The 25,325-nt window shown below is 39.6% G+C and overlaps 1 protein-coding gene across 1 annotated transcript; it reads right to left on the reverse strand.

Moving 5' to 3' along the window:
- Nucleotides 1-4,922: 4,922 nt before the first annotated feature.
- ebna1bp2 (EBNA1 binding protein 2) lies at nucleotides 4,923-24,693 on the reverse strand. Its single transcript, XM_072574347.1, has 9 exons — nucleotides 24,515-24,693; nucleotides 18,889-18,972; nucleotides 16,919-17,091; nucleotides 14,181-14,304; nucleotides 13,279-13,368; nucleotides 8,351-8,426; nucleotides 8,061-8,166; nucleotides 7,189-7,357; nucleotides 4,923-5,384 (listed from the first exon to the last, which is right to left on the reverse strand). The coding sequence occupies exons 1-9, from the start codon at nucleotides 24,563-24,565 to the stop codon at nucleotides 5,334-5,336; spliced, it is 924 nt and encodes a 307-aa protein (XP_072430448.1). The 5' UTR covers nucleotides 24,566-24,693; the 3' UTR covers nucleotides 4,923-5,333.
- Nucleotides 24,694-25,325: the final 632 nt, after the last annotated feature.

A 25,325-nucleotide genomic window follows, 5' to 3' on the forward strand; every position in this document is an offset into this window, starting at 1 on the left:
AGCTCTGATCTCCAGCATCTGCAGTCCTCACTTTCTCCTAGCCTCCTGTGAGGCACATTATCAAAGGCCTTTTGTAGTCTAGATAGATAACATCCACTGGGTTTCCCTGGTCTAACCTACATGCTACCTCTTCAAAGAATTCTCACAGGTTTGTATGGCATGATCTTATGTTACTAACTCCATGCTGACTTGTTCTAATCCAACCCTGCACTTCCAAGAATTTAGAAATCTCATCCTTAATGATGGATTCTAGAATTTTACCAACAACCGAGGTTAGACTAATTGGCTTATAGTTTTCCATCTTTTGTCTTGATCCTTGCTTGAACAAGGGGGTTACAACAGCAATTCTCCAATCATCTGGAACTTTCCCCTCACTCCAGTGACTTTTGAAAGATCACAACCAACGCCTCCGCTATTTTCTCAGCCAATTCCCTCAGAACTCTAGGATGTAGCCGAATGGGGCCAGGAGATTTATCAATTTTTAGACCTTTTAGCTCTTCTAGCACTTTCTCTTTTGTAATGGTTACCATACTCAACTCTGCCCCTGACTCTCCTTAATTGTTGGGATATTACTCATGCCTTTCACTGTGAAAACTGACGCAAAGTACTTATTAAGTTCTTCAGCTATTTGCTCATCTCCCAGCACTAGCATTCCTGCATCAATTTGGAGCGGCCCAATGTCTACTTTTACCACTCGTTTATTTCTGATGTATTAAAAGAAATGTTTACTATCATTTATAATAGTACTGGCTAGTCTATCTTCATATTTGATCCTGTCCTTCCTTATTTCTCCCTTTGTTATCCTCTGTTTTTGTAGTCTTCCCAATCTTCTGATTTCTCAGTGCTCTTGGCCACTTTATAGACTAACTTTTTCTTTGATACATTTCCTGACTTCCTTTGTGTCCTCCCCGAGATAATCATCTTTTCTTTGGGATGAACTGTGTCCTCAATTACACCCAGAAACTTCTGCCATTGTTGCTCTACTATCTTCCACACTAGGCTCTGCTTCCAGTCGATTTTAGTCAGTTCCTCTCTCATGCCCCTGTAATTACCTTTATTTAACTGGAACACCATTACATCTGACTTTTCCTTCTCTCTTTCAAACTGCAGACTGAACTCTACCGTATTATGGTCGCTGCCTAAGTGTTCCCTTCCTTTAAGATCTTTTATAAAGTCTGTCTCATTACATAGCACTAGGTCCAGAATAGTCTGCTCCCTTGTGGGCTCCTTCACAATCTGTTCCAAAAAGCCATCCTGTAAGCATTCCAAGAATTCCCTTTCTTTGGATCCACCACAACATTATTCATCCAGTCTGCCTGCATATTGAAGTGCCCCATGACCATGCCTTTCTGACATGCCCTATCTATTTCCCAGTACATCTTGTGCCCCTGGTCCTGACCATTGTTAAGAGATCTCCACATAACTCCCATTATGGTTTTTTTGCCTTAGTGGTTCCTCAACTCCACCCACACAGACTACACTTCATCTGACCCTATGTCATGCAGTGCCATAGATTTAATTTCATTCTTAACTAACAAGGCAACTTGTCCCCTCTGCCCACCTCCCTGTCTTTTTGAAAAATTGTAACCCTTGGATGTTTAACTGCCAGTTCTGAACTGCCTGCAACCACATCTCTATGATGCCTACCACTTCAGCTGTGAAAATGAAATGAAAAATGACAAAGATTAGCAATTAGAAACATTACAGCATGGTTGGAAGCTATGCTGGAAATACCAAATGATAGTAAGATATTTGAAAAGACAAACAACTTAGTCAATGTTTATCCTGTATAAATTCTTAGGAAATCACTATGGAGAATAAGGAGATGGCAGATGAACTGACAAGTATTTTACATTACATCTTCTACAGTGAAGATCAAAGGAACATCCCGAAAGTAGCTGGAAGTTGAAAGAACGGAGTATTAAAGAAAATTACAATTGCTACAGCAGTGGTACTGAGTAAAATGTTGGACCTATGAGTTGACAAGTCCCTGGAGTTCTGATGGATTTCATTTCGGGTCTTAAAAGAGAGGATCAGTGACATAGTTGATTCATTGGTTCTAAATTTTCAGATTTGGCAAAAGTTGCATTCAGTTGAAGATAATGAACGTAGTTCTTTATTCACAAAAAGAGACACAAAGAAGGAAACTGCAGGCCAATTAGCTTCATATCTGACAGAAGGAAATTTTTAGAAGCTATTATTAATGTAGTAGGGCACTTAAATTCAAGGTAATCATGCACAGTCAACATAGTTTCGTGAACGGAGAATCTTTTTTAATGAATTTGAGTTCTTTGAAATAATAACATGTAGTGCATAAAAGGTGAACTGATTAATGTACTGTGCCTTGTTTTACATGGAAAAGTTGCCAAGTAGAAGTTATTGCAGAGTAAAACTGCTCATGGTGTTGGGATAATATTGGCATGGAGAGGGGTTTGGCCATTATTTTTATTAACTCATTCATAAGGTCCCTTATGCATCTCTGAAGTAGTTTCTCGTTTGTCTGTTAAAAGCACTATATAAGTGCAGGTCAACGTTATTTACACAGTTTGGAGGGTGATTTCCTTGGTGAAGATCTTTGTTAAATCCCTGTTACAGCAAAAAAGGAAAATTCAATCATAAGCATAAGCCATTTTTGTGCATTTCTTTCTTTGTACTGATGGTAACCTTGCCAAAAATATTGAACTTTAAGTTGGGGGGGGTGGGGGGAGAAAGAGGAGAAATAGTGGGAAGAAAAGAGTGGAGGAGGCAGGAATGGAGTGTTGGGAGAAAGGATGTTGATAGTTCATCATTAAGTGATCACGACATGAGAATGACACAATGGCATGTTTAACTGCACTGGAAAGAACAGACAGTCCCACTGGAATGGCCAGGGTGGGATGGGGAGGAATGGATGGATGTAGGGAATGGGAGAGAAGATGACAGAACGTAACAAGCAAAGCTAAAGAAAGGGAAGGAATGGATTCACGATTGAGCCCATGTGGTTGTAAACTGCCTAGTTTGAAGAGGAGATGTTGCTCCTCAAGTGTGCACTGATTCACTGGAGCATTGCAGGACGCGGAGGACATACAAGTGGGCACAAGACACTGTATTAAAGTGATCAACTTCGGGAAGGTAAGGCTCATGCTTGTGCACAGACCGGAGGTGTTCTGCAGAGCGGTCACCCAAGTCTGTGTTTGGTTTCTCCAATAGAGTCGGCCACATTGGGTGCGGTCAATACACAAGATTTGAGGTGGTACATCTTCAGGTGTTACATCTTCTGCAGTCACCTAGATGGGGTGGTGGTTGAGGAACAGACTAGGGTGTCCCAAAAAAAAAACGATCCTTGTGAAATGCAGGCAGACAGAATGAAGGGAAGGTGTGTTTGGTGTGGAGGCACTTTAAGTTGTCTGAAATAATGGAGAATGATCCTAAGAACGTGGAGACTGGTGGGATAAAAGGGACATCAAGGGGGACCTGATCACACCAGTGACAGTGATGGAAAGGGGCAGAGGCAGAGGCTCAGGTGATAGGCTGAATGCGGTTGAGGGCCTTGTCAACCACAGTGGGTGGGAAACCACAGTAATGTAAGAAGAACGCCACGTAAGCAGCACTCTTTTGGAAGGTTGCATCATTCAAACAGATATGACATAGGTGAAGGAACTGGGAGAAAGAGATGGAATCCTTGCAGCACGCAGGTGTGTGAAAAGCTATTGTGAAGGTAGCTATGGGAGTCAGTGGCTTTGTAGTGGATGGCAGTGGACAGTTTATTCTCTGTAATGGGGACAAAGAAGTCAAGGGAAGGAAAGGAAGTGTTGGAAATGGACGATGTGGAAGTTATAGTGGGGTGGAAATTGGGAGGCAAAATGAACAAGGTCCAGGTGGGAACATGAAGCAGCACCGAAACGGTCACAGATGTACCAAACAAAAACAAAAAAGTGTGGGAGGGGTCAGGTGTAGGGCTGGAACAAGGATTGTTCCACATACCCTATAAAGAGGCAGGCATAACTGGAACCCATGTGGGCACCCATAGCTAGACCTTTGACTTGGCAGAAGTGAGATGAATTTCTCCTTTAAAATGAAGAGTCATCTAGGCTCAAAATGTTAGCTTTATTTTTCTCAATATTTACGATCTGACCCCCTGTGATCTCCAGCACTTTTCATTTTCAAGTTAGAAAGGGGTGTTCAACTCCATGATCAATAAGCATACATGTTCTGGATAGAGAAAATGGACAGGTCTCCCATGTCTCATTGCTAAGAATGTACACTTGCACAATCTCTGAAGTTGTTGCAGAATCACTTGGAATTATCGGACAAATATCTAGAAGTTGCACAATGATTATTTCAAAGACGTCTGACTAAAGATCAATAATTCCAGAAAGACTGTAAATTTCCACACTGAAGTATGACAGCTGTTCAACTAAATAGGCAAAGTTTTTCCCCAGTAACATCAGTGAATTTGGCTAAAACCGAGTCGCTGCAAATGTTGGCCAATCTCCGCTAAACCAGTGTCACAATATAGCTTGCAACAAAAGTCAAGGTGAATCTTCCCTTCATTTACGAGTTTTCAAACCCGCTCTATTAATTAACAGATTATCTTGAATAGAAACAACTCTAATGAACAGAAAATAAAACATGATTCAGAAGAACCAAATGAAAAATAAAGAACATTACCTTTGGTCCCTGAGAAATTTTCTTTTTTTTAAATATAAGCACTACAATGAAAGTAAAACCAAATGGAAGAGTGGCTAGTTTACTACTCAGTTCTTACTTTTTTTTGGTCATCAAATTTCCTGTGGACATCCTACTTATTGAGGATTGATAGATTTAATCACCACAACATTTCTGACTAAAATAATAAATGGTCAAATATCTTAAATACTTTTGTTTTGAATGCAGTGCAGAGAAAGAAAATGTTACTTTATGTAAGCACTCAGACCAGAAGATGGAAAAAAAATGTCAGAATTTATTTTTGCATTAACAGACCTGTATTTATCACAATTTAACAAGCTTATTCCAGGACCAAAATGTCACTTTTTAATATCCTTAAATTTGAAAATTACATTAAGGTAATTAAATCATGTAATAAGGAGGAACTATTATATTTAAGTGATTTCCAAAAATATTCACGTCCAATATTTAACAAGACAACGTTTCCAGATTTTGATACCATCCAAACCAAACAAGTTCTAACCAAATACGCTGTAATTAATGAAAAACATTCTTTTCTTCTGGAGGCAAAATTCAATATGTTCATAAAAAAATCTATGCATGATAAAAGGAAAACCAAGTTCATTCTACCCCACACTGTGGAGGACAGGATAACAATATCCCAATATCCTTCTATTGTCACTTCATTATCGTGCCTGGTTTTTCTTCTTCTGTCTAGTCCTCTTGCCAGGGCGCTTCTGCAAATTAAAGATGACACATTATAATAGAGAGAGAGAGAGAGAGAGAGAGAAAGAAATTATACCTCTTGTAAATTAGAAGAAATATAAACTACTCAAAGTGTAAAGGGAAGAGGACATACATACAAATAAGAAACATGAGGCAGCCACTTCAAGCTTGTAACGTCATTCAATAAGATCATGGCTGATTCAATTTTAACTTCAATGCTATACCCCTGATAATCTTTCATCTCCTTGGTAATCAAGGATCTATTGCCCACTATCTTAACAACAGTTAAAGACTGCATCCATTGCCTTTTGAGGAAGGGAATTCCAAAGACACACAATAGTTAGAGAAAAAGTGTAGCTTTACTGAATATTTTCTTTTCTTCAGATTTCTCTGTTACCACACTAAAGATAGTAACTTGGACTTCAGTTTAGTACAGAAAAATGTGTTGCTGGAAAAGCACAGCAGCTCAGGCAGCATCCAAGGAGCAGGAGAATCGATGTTTCCTGAAGAAGGGCTTACACCCGAAACGTCGATTCTCCTGCTCCTTGGATGCTGCCTGACCTGCTACGCTTTTCCAGCAATACATTTTTCAGCTTTGATCTCCAGCATCTGCAGTCCTCACTTTCTTCAGTTTAGTACAATACTGTTACCATTTTAAATGCTGCTTTTTTAAAAAAAAAAGTGCCAAAATATAAGTTACTGCACTACTGCTGTACATCTCTATGACCATAGAACAAAAGCACCATAGGAAAGGTTTGGTTGGAAAGAACTGTCTTACCAACATTAGGCAAATGATCATCGGTAGAGTTTAAGTTGGTTAGTGTTTTCCTCATTACAATTAAAACTCCGCAGAATTCAAATATGGTTCACTTTACTATCCCAAAGAAATAAACCCCATCAATAAGGATTACATTCCATTTAAACTCAAGTGCATTTAACTTTGTTTCCAATTTGAAGAAGTTGCTCAGAGAGGACCATAAAACATAAAATGGGAAATTAGGCCATTCAGCTCAGACTCTGCTCCACCATTCAATACCTGATAGCAGCAGGAAGACTCGGAAAAGTTAGTGCTTATTACTAGATGTTACGATGGTTTTTAAATAGATGAGAGACTCTCCACAACACTGACAACACATGGAGGCTGCATCCAAATCCTGTGGAAGATTCATTTACAATTGCAAAATAAAAGAAAAATATTCATCTTATAGCTGTAGATGTTCAGGAGCCACAAATGAGAAAAATGCAGTGGTTGTTCTTGGAATGAACAATGTGCCAATTGTTAAACTTAAATCTGAGACCATGGTCTAGGATGCAACAAGAATAGCAATGACTGTGGTTAAAATTTTCCAGCTTTGTAAATTGCGGTGGAAATGAATTAGCTGTGACCTCAGCAATCTGGTTGGTGGGGTTAGAATGTTGGTTCTGAATGTACAGATGTGTGTCAATTACTTTGGAAATCTATTCTTTTATGCCGGTGGTCTAATGCCAGTTTAAATACTGTAATGTCTGGGAAATCATTGCTTGTCTTGGGTGTTATGGCTTTAAATTTAAATGTATGGTTGATAATACTGATGAACTTTTCTATTGCTACTGCTGAGAGAGAGTCCAAATACCCCATACATCAAAACAGATAAAAAAGGTAAATGTTGCTACATGGTTCCACATCTAATGAAGGAGCTAATATGAATCAAAAAGTAGCCAACAACAGGAGCTACTTTTGCCAAATGTCCCTATTCTGGAATTTCACTTACTAATACAATGTCAAACTTAAACATCTCATTGCAGGAACTGTAATACTAACTGAAAAATACTCACATTTGCATTCTTCTTTCTTCCTTTGCCAAAACTATTGCTTTTGGAATGAGCAACTTTTGATCTGAAGCTGGAGACATCATCATGACTGTCTTTGGTGTTCCACTTTAAGCCTCTCTTCTTTCCTCCAAAACCAAACTTCTCGTTTTTGTATTTCCTCTTTGCATTTACTCTGAATTCAAAGTGAACAGTTGGCTGTTAATAACTAATTTAATAGGTCCTTAAAATGAGCTGTAAGTTGGATAGCTGCTGGTGAACACCATACATACACATCATTATCTACAGTTACAGGATTTTCACTTCTGTTTAAAACAGACCACACAGAGAACTCGAACGTCCATGTATGAGGAAAAAAAGTTGAGAGGTCCTTGGGCCCTACAATTTTATGCAGGTGTGGCCTCCAGTCTGGGACTACTTCATGCAGAACACAAAGCAGTAGTTCTTATACTAACTGGAGTACAGCTTGTGGGTTATTGAACTTAATTGCATGCTCAAAAGCCTCCTATGAAAGACCACTTCGAACTGCCTACTTTTTATGTTGCATTAGTCTAATGCAGATACTACACACAAGAAATTTAAGGTGGACTACAAAAGTCATACAACATCATAGCCTCTGCCCCTTGCATGTAACACATACATTTTCCCTCTTCTAAAATGGCAGTTTCTTGCATCAATGACTTTTGATTTCCAAAGTTCAGCTAGAAGGCTGCAAACAATTTGAAAATCTTTTTCAATGGCTTTGAGAGAACACACTCCAGATGTGGACAATGTAAATTTACCAGTCAGTCTTTTCAAATCTATTTAATTGCATCTAACAACAATAAAAAAAACAAAATTGAAGACAGTGAACTTTCATATCCAACATAATCCCTTACCCTTGCTTGTTTTGTTTAATTCCAGCCGCTGGTCCTTTTCCACCTTCTTTCTTTGTTTTTGAAGAAACCTTATCACCCTCAAGGAAATCCAGTTTGTCAGTGAGTCCTGAAGATTGACAAATGCAGAATCAAACAATCTCATTCATCTGTATTTTTACGAGTGAGTAAACACCAAAATAAAATGCCTCTGCATATATTGGATTTGCTCCAATATCCTGGATTCTGAAAAAAAGTTAAAATTATGGCAATCTCCAAATTTTCTGGCTTAATGGGTAAACTTCAGAACAAACCTTTCTGGTACTTTTTCACTGCTGTCATCATGGCTTTCTTTTCTTTCTGACGTTGCTGTATAACTTCTGTATGAACCTATGGTCAAATTAATAGTATTAATTAACAAGTTTCAAACGGTCTTTGCAGACAACAGTATACTTCTAGCTTGATAAAATAAAGCAAGTCACGTGATGATTTTGCATGAATGACCTGTTCCATTTTTCATACATATGGACATTTGTTTCAGTAGAGCTTGAATTCTGAAGCTGTCAAATTTTCTTCAGCTTGAGTCCAAATCAAGAAGGAACAAGCTTCTGTTGACAGTTGGAATATTACTGCTGCATTTATATTACAAACCTGTGACAAAGAGGGCTTTTTCAACATAAGCAGACCAGAGGCCCTGAAACCTGAACCACTTTTTAAATGACCATAACTAATCTCTTTCACATCTCAATTTCCAATCTGCTTCATGTAGTCCTCTAGTCTAGAAGAAACCAAACAAACATTCCATCCATCACAGCCTTGATGATTCATGATGAGCTTGCAATTTCAGATAAACCTGTTAGACTAGAACAGTGTGTTGTTGTCTGATTTTTGACCTTGAATATATTCAAGAATGTAACATTTTTAACCCTATGAGATACAGAATTCCAAGGATCCACAACCCTCTGACTTTTAAGAAGATTTTTCCTAAGTTCATCATAAATGAGCAAACCCTGATCCTGAAATTCTGCCCCTCCTAAGGCCCCCAAGCCAAGGGAAGCGACTTCAGAGTCGAAGTGATCAAGTTCTTCACAACTTTGTTTTAATGAACTACCCCTCATTTTTCTTAACTCCAGAAAAGAACAGGCCTAATTTACTGAGCCTCTTATCTCAGGTACCCATTTAGTGAACTTTTGCTATTCCCCCATAGCAAACATACTTTCCTTTGATTTGGAATCCATAACTGCACATAATACTCCAGGTTTGGCCTCACCGAAATCTTGTACAATTGCAGCAAGACTTCCTTATTCTTAGACTTTTATTCCAAGGGGATTTGAGTCTATGTATTCTTTACCTTCCTAATTAAATTCCTAAAGAATATTAACGTGGACAAATCCCCAGGACCGGATGGGATCTATTCCAGCTTGCAGAGGGAGGCAAAAGAGGAAATAGCTGGGGCCCTGACGTAACTACAGACAGTGAGCCTGAAGTCAGTGGTGGGAAAGTTGCTGGAGAAAGTACCAAGGGATAAGATCTATTTATATTTAGAAAAGAACCAACTTGAAGTTCTTTGAGGAACTGACCAAGTTGACAGATGAAGGGCTGCAGATATCATATACATGGACTTTAGTAAGGCATTTGATAAGGTTCCCCATGGCAAGCTAATGGAGAAAGTGAAGTCACATGGTGTGCAGGGTGTTCTAGCTCGGTGGATAAAGAACTGGTTGAGCAACAGGAGACAGAGAGTAGTAGTTGAAGGGAGTTTCTCGAAATGGAGAAAGGTGACTAGTGGTGTTCTACAGGGATCAGTACTGGGGCCACTATTGATTGTGATATTCATATAAGATCTGGAAGAGGGCATTGTTGGTCTAAACAGTAAGTTTGCAGATGACATGAAGATTGGTGGAGTAACAGAAAGCATAGGCAACTGTCAAAGAATATAGGAGAATATAGTTAGACTGGAGAGTTGGGCAGAGAAGTGGCAGATGGAGGTCAATACAGGCAAATGTGAGGTGATGCATTTTGGGAAGTCTAATTCTACAGTGAACTATACTGTAAATGGAAGAACCTTGGGAAATGTTGGAGCAGAGAAATCTGGGAGTTCAGGTCCATTGTACCTTGAAGGTGGCTGCACAGGTGGATAGAGTAGTCAAGAAGTATTCATCGGACGGGGTATTGAGTATAACAGCTAGCAGGTCATGTTAAAATTGTACCAAGACTTTGGTTCGGTCGCATTTAGAATATGGTATACAGTTCTAACAGCCACATTACCAAAAGGATGTGGATGCTTTGGAGAGGGTGCAGTGAAGGTTTACGAGGATGTTGCCTGGTATGGAAGGTGCTAGCTATGAAAAGAGGTTGAGTAGGTTAGGATTATTTTCATTAGAAGAAAAAAAAAGATTATGGGGGGGAACCTGATTGAGATCTACAAAATCATGAAGAGTATAGACAGGGTGGATAGAGATAAGCTTTTTCCCCAGGGTGAGAGATTCAATAACGAGAGGTCATGCATTCAAGGTGACAGGTGAAAAGTTTAAAGGGGGATACACATGCAAAGTACTTTACAGAGAAGGTGGCAGGTGCCTGGAAGGCGTTGCCAGCAGAGGTAGTAGAGGCAGGCACGGTAGATTTATTGAAGGTACATCTGGACAGATGCAGGAGTAGGTGGGGAGCAGAGGGATACAGCGGGATTTGTGGGCGGCACGGTGGCACAGTGGTTAGCACTGCTGCCTCACAGCGCCAGAGACCTGGGTTCAATTCCCGCCTCAGGCGACTGACTGTGTGGAGTTTGCACGTTCGCCCCGTGTCTGCGTGGGTTTCCTCCGGGTGCTCCGGTTTCCTCCCACAGTCCAAAGGAGGTGCAGTTCAGGTGAACTGGCCATGCTAAATTGCCCGTAGTGTTAGATAAGGGGTAAATGTAGGGGTATGGGTGGGTTGTGCTTCGGCGGGACGGTGTGGACTTGTTGGGCCGAAGGGCCTGTTTCCACACTAAGTAATCTAATCTAATCTAGATGTTTAGGATTGGGCAATAGATTTGGATAGTGGATTTGGATCAGCTCAGGCTTGGAGAGCTGAAGGACTGTTCCTGGGCTGTAACTTTTCTTTGTTTAATTGCTTGCTGTACCAGCATGTTAAATTTGTGACCAGAGTTAAAAGGCATGTAACTTCTAAAATAAGTTCCCTTTTTCTTACTACCGAAGTGAATAACCTCTCAGTTTCCACATTATACTTCATCTGTCACCTTGCTGAGCAATCACTTAACTGGTTTCTATCTCTTTAAAACTGAAGTTTCCAATACAATTCCCACTGAGATTTGTATTGTCAGCAAACCTAGATAATTAATCTTGGACTTTTTAATCCATGTGATTAGTATATATTATAAATCGCTGTGGCCCCAGTACAGATCTTTTCAGCATTCTACCACTTACAGGCGACAATCTTGAAATTGTCCGTTACCCCTTTATTCCTGTTTCCTATCCAATAACCTATCCTGCATCACTCAATTCCAAAGTCCTTATCCTGCTTAACCATTTTTCTGACATCTAAAAAGGAGCTGCAACCATTTGATAAATACTTAAATTTGTATTAACTTTAAATATACGTGGTTTCTACAATATCAATAACTTGTAAACTGCAATTTCTAAAACAGTTCCGTACAACATTTTGCTGGTTTTATTACCTTTCCTGGTATTATGTTTCGATATCAAAATAAACAGCTTACCTCTCTTCCCATTAGTTTTTTGCTTTCATTTTTCACTACAATATTAGCTGATACCAACAATTAGAGATGTCTTCAAAAATACCCCATATTCTCATAATTGAAATATGCTTGTAAAAAAAGAGTTGTTAACAGCATAAACGTGAAGAAAGATTCTAATAAAACTTGAATCTAAAGTTGCAGAGTGTTGGAAACAAAGCACATCAGGAACTCTGATTATCTTTCAAGACACCTTTTGGAAAGTATATTTGTGTGAATGCTGGGTAGGACAGGATCAGACTTCACTCTGATAGTCTGTAATTGAATGGTGGGCCAACAATCACTGTGATGACACACACATACAAAGAACTACCACTTGGATCAGCTGCCGGCCTGCAGCTGGTTTTATGGCATATTATTTCAAAAGGCATCAGCTATTGCTGGGAGATTTTTAGTTTTATACAGTCAGTGCTGCTATAACATTGTAGTTCCATTCTCATGCAATTCTGTGTTAAGAAAATTGTGTAATAGCAGCATCATTTAAACTAGTGGGGCTGGAATTGTGTTATAACCAATACACACTTTACAAAATTCGCACTTTAGAAACAGTGTCCCCAATTCAATCGTGTTATAGCAAATTCACATTAATAGCAGAACGACCTGTATATCCAAACATGAAGTATCCATCATGTTTAAATATCACCACTTTTATGGCTATATTTACAGTATCAGATCAGTTGCCCTCTTGATAAATGTACTGCTTGATGATGTGTTTTTTTTCCTACCAGTGTGAAACAGACAGACAGAGATTCAAATCCATGAGCCAGAGGCATTAAAGTCTATTGTGCTTTCCAATTGAAAGGAACTACTGAGTAATTGCAATGAGAAAGTCATTCAATAAATTAAAAATTGTTCCATATGTTTTAAATGTATCTGTAGAGAAATTTGTTGGAATAAATAGCCAGAACATAATTCAGACAGATATTTTAAACTTACGGACACTTTAAAATTATTGGGAAAAGGCTGTAAAATGGCTGAGCCCAATATCAGAATAGCCATTATCTTTCAGAAAGATAGAGTGGCTCTAAAGGACTCAATTGCTTATTCCTGCTCCTACTGATTATCTTTTGTAAATAACTATAATATTGCTGTTGTTCAACAAACAACTAATATCAGTTTTTATGTTGAAAATATAATACAACAATTTGAGGTACAATGCAAACTAGGAACCTAGATTTTGCATTTCAAACATTAGGTTCATTTGCAGTATCACAACAGCAAATCGAGAAATAAAACCAAAACTAAGGCTACTGACATCCTCAGAATAAGGCGAAAGTGAGTACTGCAGAAGCTGGACATTAGAGTCAAGGTTAGAGCAGTACTGGAAAAGCACAGCAAGTCAGGATCTGAGGAGCAGGAAAATCAACATTTCAGGTAAACGCCTTTCATTAGAAATCCTCAATAAGTCAGGAATCATGAATTAACATATTCGTTTTGAAAATAAAAATCTTACACATACATATTTAAATGGACAAAAAAAAGAATTACCTTTTTGCCATATTTTCGCAATGCTCGAAGCTGTTTAGCCTTTTCAGACTTTTCCATGGAGATCTGCTTTGATAAAATTTTTTCTCGTATCTAACAAAACAGTGAAAGAAATTAAACATGGGATCTTATTACAGCAAATGGAAATAACTGTAGTAAACAGCTCAAATGTGCCCTCCATGCTAGGTAGGCAAATATGCTCCAAGTAACTGAGCAGCCAGTTAATTTGTTTTCAATCATGTTTTTAGGAAAGAATGCAGGTCAAAACTCTTGAAAAGTTGAATACTTTTTTCTTCCCCCCCAAAACAGTTGTACGATTATAGAATATCAACATTCACTTAAACTACTGACCACATTGTTAGTATCTCTGCTTGTTAGCTTGAAAGGATAAATATCTATGATCTTATTAACATATTGAAACCCCAACTTAATTTATATACTTAAGATCCAGTGTGGGGCTTGAACCTATAATTCTCCGATTTGGTCATGAAACGGAAACCAATTGATTAAACAATACAAGATTCTCCACCTACAATGTGTATCTGAGAAGACTCAAAAATCATTCAATGAACCAGGATCAAGAAAATCTCTACCAGTCTTAAAATACAAATAAAAATATCGTCAACCCACTTCCAAGCATCGATGTTATTTTCTTATGGTCGGAATGAATAGATTTCAAATATTGTGTGGTTGAAAATGCCACAAAGCACATTTGAGGATTAAACATTTTCTATCACTTTCGTCTTCCATGTCTAAAACTTCAGGTCCAATTGTTTGCTTTGAAACAATATCTTAGATTTACATCAAGCACTTATATGATTTCTTAGTAAGTTTTCCATGTTAACTCCATGTTTAGTTCAAACTAAAATACTGCTATATTAAGTGACAGACTGGTAGTCACCCACCTTATGCATTTGATGATCTGATTTGGCCATCTCAGCAAAGTAGTCATCTGGTCTTTTTGTTGGAATTTTTTGTTGGTTTAGCTGAGGCAATGCATCTAAGACTGTTGCCTGTGCTTGACGGTAACTGAACAAGAAAGGAAATTATTACAGAAAATCAAAGGCATCGTAATTTCAGCTTGGAAGAAGCTGCACTGGAAATGGAAGAATATCTACCTTGAAATGGTTGCAATTCATTTCAAGACATGACATGTAAAGACACACAAATCTTGATATTTAATTCGAAATTGATGTTAAAAACTAACCAGATTTGAAGGGGAGCAAGAAGCCTAGGTAGTACCTGACAAGATAACCCATTTATATACTATTTATCTTCCCTCATTATTCCTCCATTGTTTCTTAAAATAACATCAGAGTTTATCTGCACACCTTCCACACCACAATATAATGCTACATAGCCTCCTTTGGAAATAATCTGGATAAAGGCCAATGGTGGTATACCTCATTGAGCCTCCAGCTAAACAAACATCTGTTCCATCTGCAAAATGGGACTCAGGACAAAAACTAAACAAAACAGATTCAATGTAAGGTGTTCTCCTGCCAACGAAAGCTTTAGTCATTTGAACAGTAGAATCTTTCCACTCTGAAAAGCATTGTGAACTGTATACATATACAACAGCTTGACAAAAAGTGTGTATGTAAACATATAGTAGCTCTTTATGGTAGGTAACATGTACAGAAAACATTTGTATTTCTCAGAAATTCAACATAGTGGAACAAGAAATAAGACAAATAGAAAACACTTGGATTCACAGAGCATCTGTCAACAACCTCAGGGCATCCAAAGTGTTTTACAATTAACTGATGTATTCAATCTTTTAATCTAGGAAATCAGCACTCAAAACAAATAGCAGGTGAATGCCCAAATACCGCAAAAGTTCCTGTGAAAATTTGCTCACAGGGCCAACTAATTGGAGAAGGATTGTTAAATGGAAGGAAATAATGAACTTCTCAGCAACAAAGTGAAAAAAAGAGAAAAAAAAAAAGAGGTGTGATTGGAGGTGCAGGAAAGCCGGAGCTACCAGTAAGAGTCACTGAGGAGCAGATGCTGGAGGCTAAGAAGTAATTGGAGCCAGGAACAGAGTTCTCCAGCTAGGATATGGTGCTGGGAACACAACAGGCCAACAGCTAGATGTCTTGCTAAGGTCACACTAGAGAGCAAAGGCCACGTGTGGCCTTTTTGCCAAAAGGTGAGTTAGTGAGCTGGCAGCACTCATTTTGCCGAGATGGCCTTGTTCCCAGGGGAGTAAAGGGTAAAAGAGGGAGAGGCAGCAAGTGACAGGGGCATGAAGAGAGCAGAAGGATTTGCATGGGGACATGAAGAGAGAGGAAAGTACAATTGTAGGGGAGAGAGATGGAGCAGCAGAAAGAGGGAGGCTGCAAGGAAGAAAACAGATGCAATTCCATCAATGAAATAATCAAAGTAACTAGGAACTAAGAAAACTCCACGTAACTGGAGTAGCATATTACTTGCAAATAAACATGGTATCTCTAGTTTAAACCTGCAAGTGTTCAGGAGCTACTCTGAGGAAGAAAAGTGTAGTGGATGCTATTGTAATAAACACTATTAGTTGTCACAAATTAAATAGGAGATGCAGCAAAAAGGATAACAACTGCCTGGTTTAAATATTGCAACTTCGAAAATGTCATACAAATGTTTAAACCAGGCAGTTGGCGTGACCTTATCAAATCTGGATGGTGTGTTTAAAGGTGATTTTAATACTGTGTAGAAGTGTATGTCAGTTATTCTGAAAAATAAATTTTGATGTTAATTTATGCCTAATGTGCCAATTTAAATACTGTGTTTTAGCATTCAGTGCTTTCATCTGTAAAATCGATAGTTGATATTGATCAATTCTGCTTCTGCAGGAATAGAGAAGATATTGTTTGTAATTGACGGCATCACCCAATAAAGGGTGATAGTGAGAATAAAAAAAAGTAGCCTTCAAAAAATCAAAGAGAGGTCCTGAAAATCAAAGAGAAGCCTTAAATTTAAAACAAAAAAAAAAGTGTGCCCTGTAGAAAATACAGCTGCAGACATGCACATAATAAACTCCCACAAACAGTAATGCAACAATAATTGGATAATTTTTAAATGAATTTAAATCAAAGCTAAATGTTTGCCAGACATCATGTATAACTCCATTGCCATTCTTTGAAATATTGCCCCAGAATCCTTTACCTCAGAGTGTGGATCTGGACCCAGTTTACACTGGAAAAGTAGCAAGTCCCTGATAGTTCAGCACTCCCTCAATACTGCAGCAGTCTAATGGCCTAGATTTGTATTCTTAAATCTCTGGGGGGAGGACTAGGAATTACCAGTCTTCTGATTGAGATGTGAAAGTGTGACCAACTGAGTGATGACTTGCACAATGTCAAATTACACCATTCAGGAAGAAGTACTTTGAGCCCATAAAGGTAAACCTTTGAGTTTAAAGGAGCCTAACTTGCAAGCTGGAATTAATGTGCCAAATTATTGCAATAAAGCTGTAATGAAAACTAAAAACTTTGTTTAAAACACTTGTATTAAATGAGAAAAAGAAATTTTAAGTGAAAAAAGACAACCAACATTGTATACTTCTAGCCTTTACTTTTATTTTAAATGCTCTGTAAGCTAAGCTTCTTGCAGATGTATACATATCCCTTAAAGATGGAAACTAACTGTTAAATCTTGTACCTACAAGTACATCTCACGTTGGAAGTCATCATCTGGATCAATATCTGAACGTTCCTGTGACACCGATTTCCCTTCAGTCAATGCTATGATGTCAGCAGCTGGGCCATTTGTCATGTCAAGCCTCTCAATCCATTCAATGTTTTTCTTGAATTCTTCCAAACATTGTTCCAAACCCACCTGAAGTTCCAAAAAAAAGTAAGTGATCACAACAGTATTTCAGGGACACAGCTTCACATAGAAAGGGAAGCCTCTAACACTTCTGAGCCCACAGTCTGAATGGTAATATTCCCCAGTTATAACATGGCATCAAATTCAATTTTATTAGAACTACTATAAGTTTTGCAGCAATTGCTTTAACTCCATAAAATGCAGTAGCTGTAAGCTAGGTTAACTAATCTTTTCTATGAAAGAGTTTTTACATTGGCTGAAACATTCCTCAGTATTATTTTGTCATAACCTTGGTATAACCAAGGAGAAAGCAGATACTCGCATTGTTTCTGTTTGGGGAGTTAGAAAAAAAAAGGCAGAAGAGGCATCTGATTGAGGGAAGAATAAAACTTCAGAGCAACCCACTTCTTGAAGATGGTGAAATGAATCCAGTGTTTTCTCGTTGTTATCAGCAAGCTCTTTCAAATGCTAGTGTATATACATTACTTGCTGCAACATCAATCCTGTTCAATAAGTAAAACCGATGCTGGACAACTTAACAAGCTTGGACAGTTTGACACTCTTTTCAGCAGAAGATTTGTCAATACTCGAAGATCTAGTTATTATAATATATTTAAGACACTTTGGTGGTGATGGCTTAATGGTATTGTCACTAGACTAGTAATGCAGAGATCCAGGTAATGTTCTGGGTTCAAATCCCAACACAGCAGATAGGAATATCTGAATTTAATGAAAATCTGGAATTAAAAATCTAGTTAAAACCATGATAACCACGGTCAATTGTCATTAAAAACCCTTCTGGTTCACTGATGTCCTATACGAAAGAAACTGCCATTCATACCTGGTCTGGTCTACATGTGACTCACAACAACATAGTTGATTCTTAACTGCCCACTGAAATATCCTAGTAAGCCATTCAATTCAGCACTAGAAGACAACCAGAGATAGACAATAAATGATCTCAAAAAAAACCCTTCAGTCCTTTCAGACTCTGACAACTAAATTTGTAGCAAGGAGAATAACAGCGCTTATTCAAGCGCATGTTTCAAAACAATTGTAACAGGATTAGGACTGAATTACTGCTTCAGAAGCTTCCAGTTCAAAATTTATAAAGTTCATTACACTAACACAAACGTGCATTCAAAGCTCGTTTGAGATTGATTGAATCAGTTTTGCACCGAGTTGTACAACATCCGTGTGTTAGGAATGTAGTTTCAACTAGCTTAGGGTAAAGTTTGGGAGAAGATTTGTAGCTCGGGTGCTCGTTGTTGTGGTTCTGTTCGCCGAGCTGGGAATTTGTCTTGCAAACGTTTCATCCCCTGTCTAGGTGACATCCTCAGTGCTTGGGAGCCTCCTGTGAAGTGCTTCTGTGATGTTTCCTCCAGAATTTATAGTGACCTGTCTCTGCCGCTTCCGGTTGTCAGTTCGAGCTGTCCGCTGTAGTGGCCGGTATATTGGGTCCAGGTCGATGTGTTTGTTGATGGCACTCATCCACAGACTCTATCAACAAACACATCGACCTGGACCCAATATACCGGCCACTACAGCGGACAGCTCGAACAGACAACCGGAAGCGGCAGAGACAGGTCACTATAAATTCCGGAGGAAACAGCACAGAAGCGCTTCACAGGAGGCTCCCAAGCACTGAGGATGTCACCTAGACAGGGGACGAAACGTTTGCAAGACAAATTCCCAGCTCGGCGAACAGAACCACAACAGCTTAGGGTAAACACCGGTGGCAAACAGATATTCAATCTTCTCCAATATACTTAGATCATTAGAGATTAAAGGTAAAAAAAATCTCACCACGTTGTTGACATATCGTTTCTTTGCTTCTTCCACCACATTCAATCCGGGTTTGAGAAAACCTTTTGAAAATGCATCTTGAAGCTGTAATAAAATGAAAAATTAAATGTAACTGGTTAAAGAAAAGCCTGAGTGCTTTACATCAGAAACCAATATGAAATAGGACCAAGATAAAAAGATTCTGCTAACTGACAAAAGTTTCATGAATTATAATTTGTTTCCATTCTTCTGCATCTGATTTACTCAGTGAAGAAGCATACATAAACTCAAAAAGGTTTGAAAGGCATCTTCTAAACTTGGACAAAAAGTTTACTATTGGATTAGTGCAATGCCATATTTGGTTGTCCCCTTTTGGAGTCAAGCTAAAGACAATTACTCAGATTGCTCATTTGCTTTGATGCTATGTGCACCATCATCAAATCACCTACCATGTCAGGTCCTGTAAATGACTATCTAAACGAGGATTCCAACTGCATACTTTAATCACTAGAACTTGCGAATTGTTTTCAAGTAAAAATAACCACTGGTCACCAGGTACTTAAACTCCAGATGATTTATTTTATTTCTTAAACTGATCCATCATAGGAGATAAAGTTGTGGATTTACTTTTGGACAAGTGCTGTGGTGCTTTTGTGATGAATACTTAAATTATTTTCACAACAAATCCTCACAGAAAAAGCATTTTAAAAAGAGACAAAAATACATAAGTAACATTTGACAAGTTATTAATTAACTAGCTTTAGTTTCAATCATCCTTTTACCAAATAACCCATGAGAAACTAGTGCTATGTCGCTATGAAACATAGAAAATAGTTGCAGGAGTAAGTCATTCAGCCCTTCCAGTCTTCACCACCATTCAATACTATCATGGCTGATCATACAATTTCAGTATCCCGTTCCTGCTTTCTCTCCATACCTCTTGATCACTTTAGCTGCAAACGTCACGTCCAGCTCCCTCTTGAACTGGCCCCAACAGCTTTCTATGGTAGAACTTCCACAAGTTCACAACTCAGAGTGAAGAAATTCTTCATCATTGCAGTCCTGAATGACTTGCTCCTTATTCTTAGACTGAGCCCTAGTTCTGGACTACCCCAGCGTAGGGGATATTCTTCCCACATCTAGTCTGTCCAGTCTCATGAGGATTTCATATGTTTCTATGAGAATCCCCCCATCATTTTTCCAAGTTCCAGTGAGTACAAGCCCAGTTGATCCAGTCTTTATATCTCAGTCCTGCCATCCTGGGAATCAGTCTGGTGTACCTTCACTAGGCTCCCTCAATAGCAAGAATGTCCTTCTTCAGACTGGGAGACCAAAACTGCACACGATACTCAAGGTGTGGCCTCACCAAGGCCCTGTATAACTGCAACAAAACATCCCTACTCCTATATGTAAATCATCCCGCTACAAAGGCCAGCATCCATTAGCTTTCCTCAAGGCTTGTTGGACCTGCATGCCAACCTTCAGTGACTGTTCTACCATGATACCCAGGTCTCGCTGCAGCTCAGCTTTTCCAAAATTGCCACCATTCAGATAATAATCTGTCTTCCTACTTTTGTCAAATTGGATAACCTCACATTTATTCACATTATATTGCATCTGCCAAGTATTTGCCCTGTCAGCCAGCGTGTACAAGTCACCCTGCAGCCTCTTAGCATCCTCTTCACAGCACACACTGCCATCCAGCTTAGCAGAGTCTGCAAATTTGGAGATATAACATTCAGTTCCTTTGTCCAAATTGTTAATGTACATTGTGAACAGCCAGGGTCCCAGCACTGAACCCTGTGGTACCCTCTCTCGACACCGCTTGCCACTTTGTAAAGGACCTATTTATTCCAACTCTCAGCTTCCTGTGTGCCAACCAATTCTCTATCCACCTCAACACATAAATTCCAGTTCATGGTATCGGATGAAAAGTCCAAACCATTTCTGCAGTTCCAAATTATGTGATAAAGTAGTTTGGAATTACTATTGAAGCCCATTTCTCTCATCAATTACCGATATTCTGATGTTTATTTTGCTATTACACCCTGTTCAAATACAACTCCAACATATTAATACCAAAGTGAAATACTGCAAATTCTGAGAATCTGAAATAAATCAGAAAATGTTGGAAATATTCCAGTGGTCTAGTAGCATCTGTGAAAAAAGGAGAGTTGACATTTCAGATCAATGACATTGCAGTTCTGATGATCGCCCTAAAATATTGACTGTTGATTCCAACACAAACACTGCCAGATGTAACTATTTCTACTATCTTATTTATTCTACCCCCAAAGAAATTAACTTCAGTACAGAAAATAAAGCAGGCACACAGTACAAATTCAAAAATAAAGCTCAAGTACAGTCACAGTGATTAACAATGCATTTACTCAAGTTTTCTACAATTTAACACTCCACTCCTTGGGGCTGAAGTGCAACAATAATCTGATCTGATCCTATCCAGAAAAGCTACTTGAAACTGTTTCTCTCCTTGACCCATAATTTAAACACATGGCAGGTACATACAGTACAATGTGACTAAATGTGAAGTTATACTTTTTGGTGTGGAAAAAAAAACAAAGAGCTTTATTTAAAATGGTGAAAAATTGGGAAATGTAGATGCACAAAAAGGTCTGGGTATCCTTGGAAAAACCAATTAAAATAGCTAGGTGCAGCAAGCAATTAGGAAGACAGATGGTGTATTGGCCAGTATTACAAGAAGCTTTGAGTTCAGAAGGAGGGATATCTTACTGCAGGGCTCGAGTGAAACAGGACCTGGACTGTTGCATCTCACCACCTAAAAGAGATTATAGCAGAGATTTACTGGGCTGATACGGAATACGGCAACACTGTCCTATATGGAGAGTTTGGTACTACTGGTTCTGTACTCACGAGTTTAAAAGGACAAGAGGGGATCCAATTGAAATGTACATGCTGCCGGAGTGGTGGTGGAGGGATGTTAATGGGATTTATGGACAAACACATGAATATGCAAGGAATGGAGATATATAGACCAAGGACAGGGAGAAGGGATTAGTTTAATCTGGCATCATGTTTGGCATAACACTGCGGACCAAAGGGCCCAATCCTCTGCTGTACTGTTCTGTGTTCTATGTTGATGCAAGGTGGTCAGTTGGTTTCCAGTGCATAATGATGTCAATAGCGTGGGTTCAATTCCTATACCAGCTAAGATTCCCATGGAGGTCTCACCTTCTCAACCTCTCTTCTCAAAGGCTCAACAAGCGTCAGCTGTTTCATCATGACCTTCCCACCATCAGCCAATGGGCTGAGAAATGTCTGATCGAGTTTAATTTAGATAAATGCGAGGTGCTGTATTTTGGGAAAGCAAATCTTAGGAGGACTTATACACTTAACGGTAAGGTCCCAGGGAGTGTTGCTGAACAAAGAGACCTTAGAATGTAGGTTCATAGCTCCTTGAAAGTAGAGTCGCAGGTAGACAGGATAGTGAAGGCGGCGTTTGGTATGCCTTCCTTTATTGGTCAGAGTATTGAGTACAGGAGTTGGGAGATCATGTTGCGGCTGCACAGGACATTGGTTAGGCCACTTTTGGAATATTGCTTGCAATTCTGGTCTCCTTCCTATTGGAAAGATGTTTTGAAACTTGAAATGGTTCAGAAAAGATTTACAACGATCTTGCCAGGATTGGAGAATGAGCTATAAGAAGAGGTTGAATAGGCTGGGACTGTTTTCCCTGTAGAATCAGAGGCTCAGGGGTGACCTTATCGAGGTTTATAAAATCATGAGGGGCATGGATAGGGTAAACAGACAAGGTCTTTTCCCTGGGGTTGGAGAGTCCAGAACTAGAGAGTAGAGGTTTAGGGTGAAGGGGGAAGGATATAAAAGAGACCGAAGGGGCAACTTTTTCATGCAGAGGGTGGTGCATGCATGGAATGAGCTGCCAGAGAAAGTGGTGGAGACTGGTACAATTGCAACATTTAAAAGGCATCTGGATGGGTTATGAATAGGAAGGGTTGGAGAGATATTGGCAAGTTGGACAAGATTGGGTTGGGATATCTGGTTGGCATAGACAAGTTGGACCAAAGGGTCTGTTTCCGTGCTGTACATCTCTATGACTCTAAATGTTAGCAGGTGGAAAGTGTGCAATCATTGGCAAAATGTTCAGGATTACTTGAGACTCCTCAGATACCAAAGTAGTCCATGTTCAAACAACAAAGTCTGGACAATATTTAGGTTTGGGCTGACAAGCAGTAAATATCAATGCCAGGCAGGGACAATCTTATCACCACCCTTTGACATTCAAATAGTGTTACTATTGCTGAATCCTCCACTATCAATATACTGGGGTTACTGCTGATTATGAACTCAACTGGACTTGCCACATAAATACAGTCAGAGGCAAGGAATACTGTGGCAAGTTACTCACCTTCTTACTCCCCTATGCCTACATTCACTCCCTTCACTACTGACACACAGTAGCAGCACTGTGCATTATCTACAGGATACACTGCAGAAATTCAAAGATCCACAGGCAACACCTTGCAAACACACAACCACTTTCATCAAAAAAGATAAGGGTAGCAGGTACATGGGCGAATACTATCAACTTAAAGTTTCCCTCCAAGCCACTCACCATCCTGACTTGGAAACATGTTTGATATGCTTTCCTTTATTGGTCAGAGTATTGAGTACAGGAGTTGAAAGGTCATGTTGCGGCTGTACAGGATATTGGTAAGGCACTGTTGGAATATTGCGTGCAATTCTGGTCTCCTTCCTATCGGAAAGATGTTGTGAAACCTGAAAGGGTTCAGAAAAGATTTACAAGGATGTTGCCATGCTTGGAGGATCTGAGCTACAGGGAGAGGCTGATCAGACTAGGGCTGTTTTCCCTGGAGCTTCAGAGGCTGAAGGGTGACCTTACAGAGGTTTACAAAATTATGAGGGGCATGGATAGGGTAAATAGGCAAAGTCTTTTCCCTGGGGTCAGGGAGTCCAGAACTAGAGGGCATAGGTTTAGGGTGAGAGGGGAAAGATATAAAAGAGACCTAAGGGGCATCTTTTTCACGCAGAGGGTGGTACGTGTATGGAATGAGCTGCCAGATGATGTGGTGGAGGCTGGTAAAATTGCAACATTTAAAAAGGCATTTGGATGGGTATATGAATAGGAAGAGTTTGGAGGGATATGGGCCGGGTGCTGGCAGGTGGGACTAGATTGGGTTGGATCGAAGGGTCTGTTTCCATGCTGTACATCTCTATGACTCTACGTTAACTTCCCGTCAATGTGACTGGATCAAGATCCTCGAATTCGGTCCCTGAGGACATTGTGAGTCAACCCACAGCAGATGGACTGCAGTGTTAAGAAAACAGCTCACCACCACCACCACCACCACGTTCTAGGGACGGGCAATAAAGGTCGGTCCAGCCGACAACACCAAAGGCCCACGTGTTAATTCCTTTTTTTAAAAAAAACAAAACCTCTTAATTCTTTGGGTATGAGGACCCTCCATTCCACCGCCTGTAGTTACTGATATCAGAAAGTCTGGCACAGAGCAGACAAGATAGGCCTTTAAATTATTTTCACCGAATCCCTCCCTCCCGGGACCCTCTCCCTGAGCACCGCCGCTGCCGCCAGAGGAGCGATGCCTGAAGTTCTGGGTAACACACTAACCTCCAAGTCGGAGTCCTCAGTGTCGGACGCAGATTCTGAATCCTGGGCCATGCTGCTACCACCACCTCGCGTCCGGGATCCGAGCGGAAACTGTTTCCCCCGGTGCACAGGCAACTCCCGTCCGCTCAGAACAAAAAACCACGCACACAGTTCCGGCCGTGAACACTACCTCTCTCACAGACTGCTGGGACATCGGTTAATTTATTTATCCAGATGATTCTAACTGTGGCTCAGGAGTTTTCAGAATTAGATTGTAGATTCAAAGTACTACTGCGCGTGTGAGAAGGTCATTTGCCTGCAGTCTAGTCTGCAGTGCACACTGATGTCAGGAGCTGGGCTCAATTCCAGCACCAGCTGAGGTTGCACTGGAGGACCCTCCTTCTCAAACTCTCTGCTCTTCTGAGACACAATGATCCTCAGGTTAAACCATCTTCAGTCAGCTAATGAGTAATCAGCAACATAAGAGAGACTATACTGACTTTTTGGGTAAATGCTGGGAATCTGAAATGAAAATAAATCAGATCAGATAATTTCACCATCTGGGAAAAGGATATAATTTTTTTTGGTTGGTGGGGGGGGGGGGGGGGGGGGTATTGTGCAATGAAAAAAAATTGCATTTAAATTTCCAGCATCTGCAATAATTTGATCCTAAAGGTAAGATTTGCGGCAGCATGGAGGACAGGAAGTGTTTTTTTTAAGTTAGACTCAACAAATGGGATTCCAGTAGTACCATGCGGATCTAAAAATGAGGTTTCAACCTGGTGGAGAGGACGATCTCCATGACAAAACAGTGGAAACAGCAAGCAACATT

The sequence above is a fragment of the Chiloscyllium punctatum genome, chromosome 7 (assembly GCF_047496795.1).
Source record: "Chiloscyllium punctatum isolate Juve2018m chromosome 7, sChiPun1.3, whole genome shotgun sequence".
NCBI classification, from domain to species: Eukaryota; Metazoa; Chordata; class Chondrichthyes; order Orectolobiformes; family Hemiscylliidae; genus Chiloscyllium; species Chiloscyllium punctatum.

What these genes read in the sequence shown, in the direction of transcription:
- ebna1bp2 (XM_072574347.1), bottom strand. Translation starts at nt 24,565, where the DNA reads ATGGCCCAGGATTCAGAATCTGCGTCCGACACTGAGGACTCCGACTTG. An exon ending in AACGATATGTCAACAACGTG is followed by an intron (nt 17,092 to 18,888) that starts GTGAGATTTTTT and finishes TTGGAACTTCAG; the next exon opens with GTGGGTTTGGAACAATGTTT. An exon ending in ATTAAACAAAACAAGCAAGG is followed by an intron (nt 7,358 to 8,060) that starts GTAAGGGATTAT and finishes CTTTGAATTCAG; the next exon opens with AGTAAATGCAAAGAGGAAAT.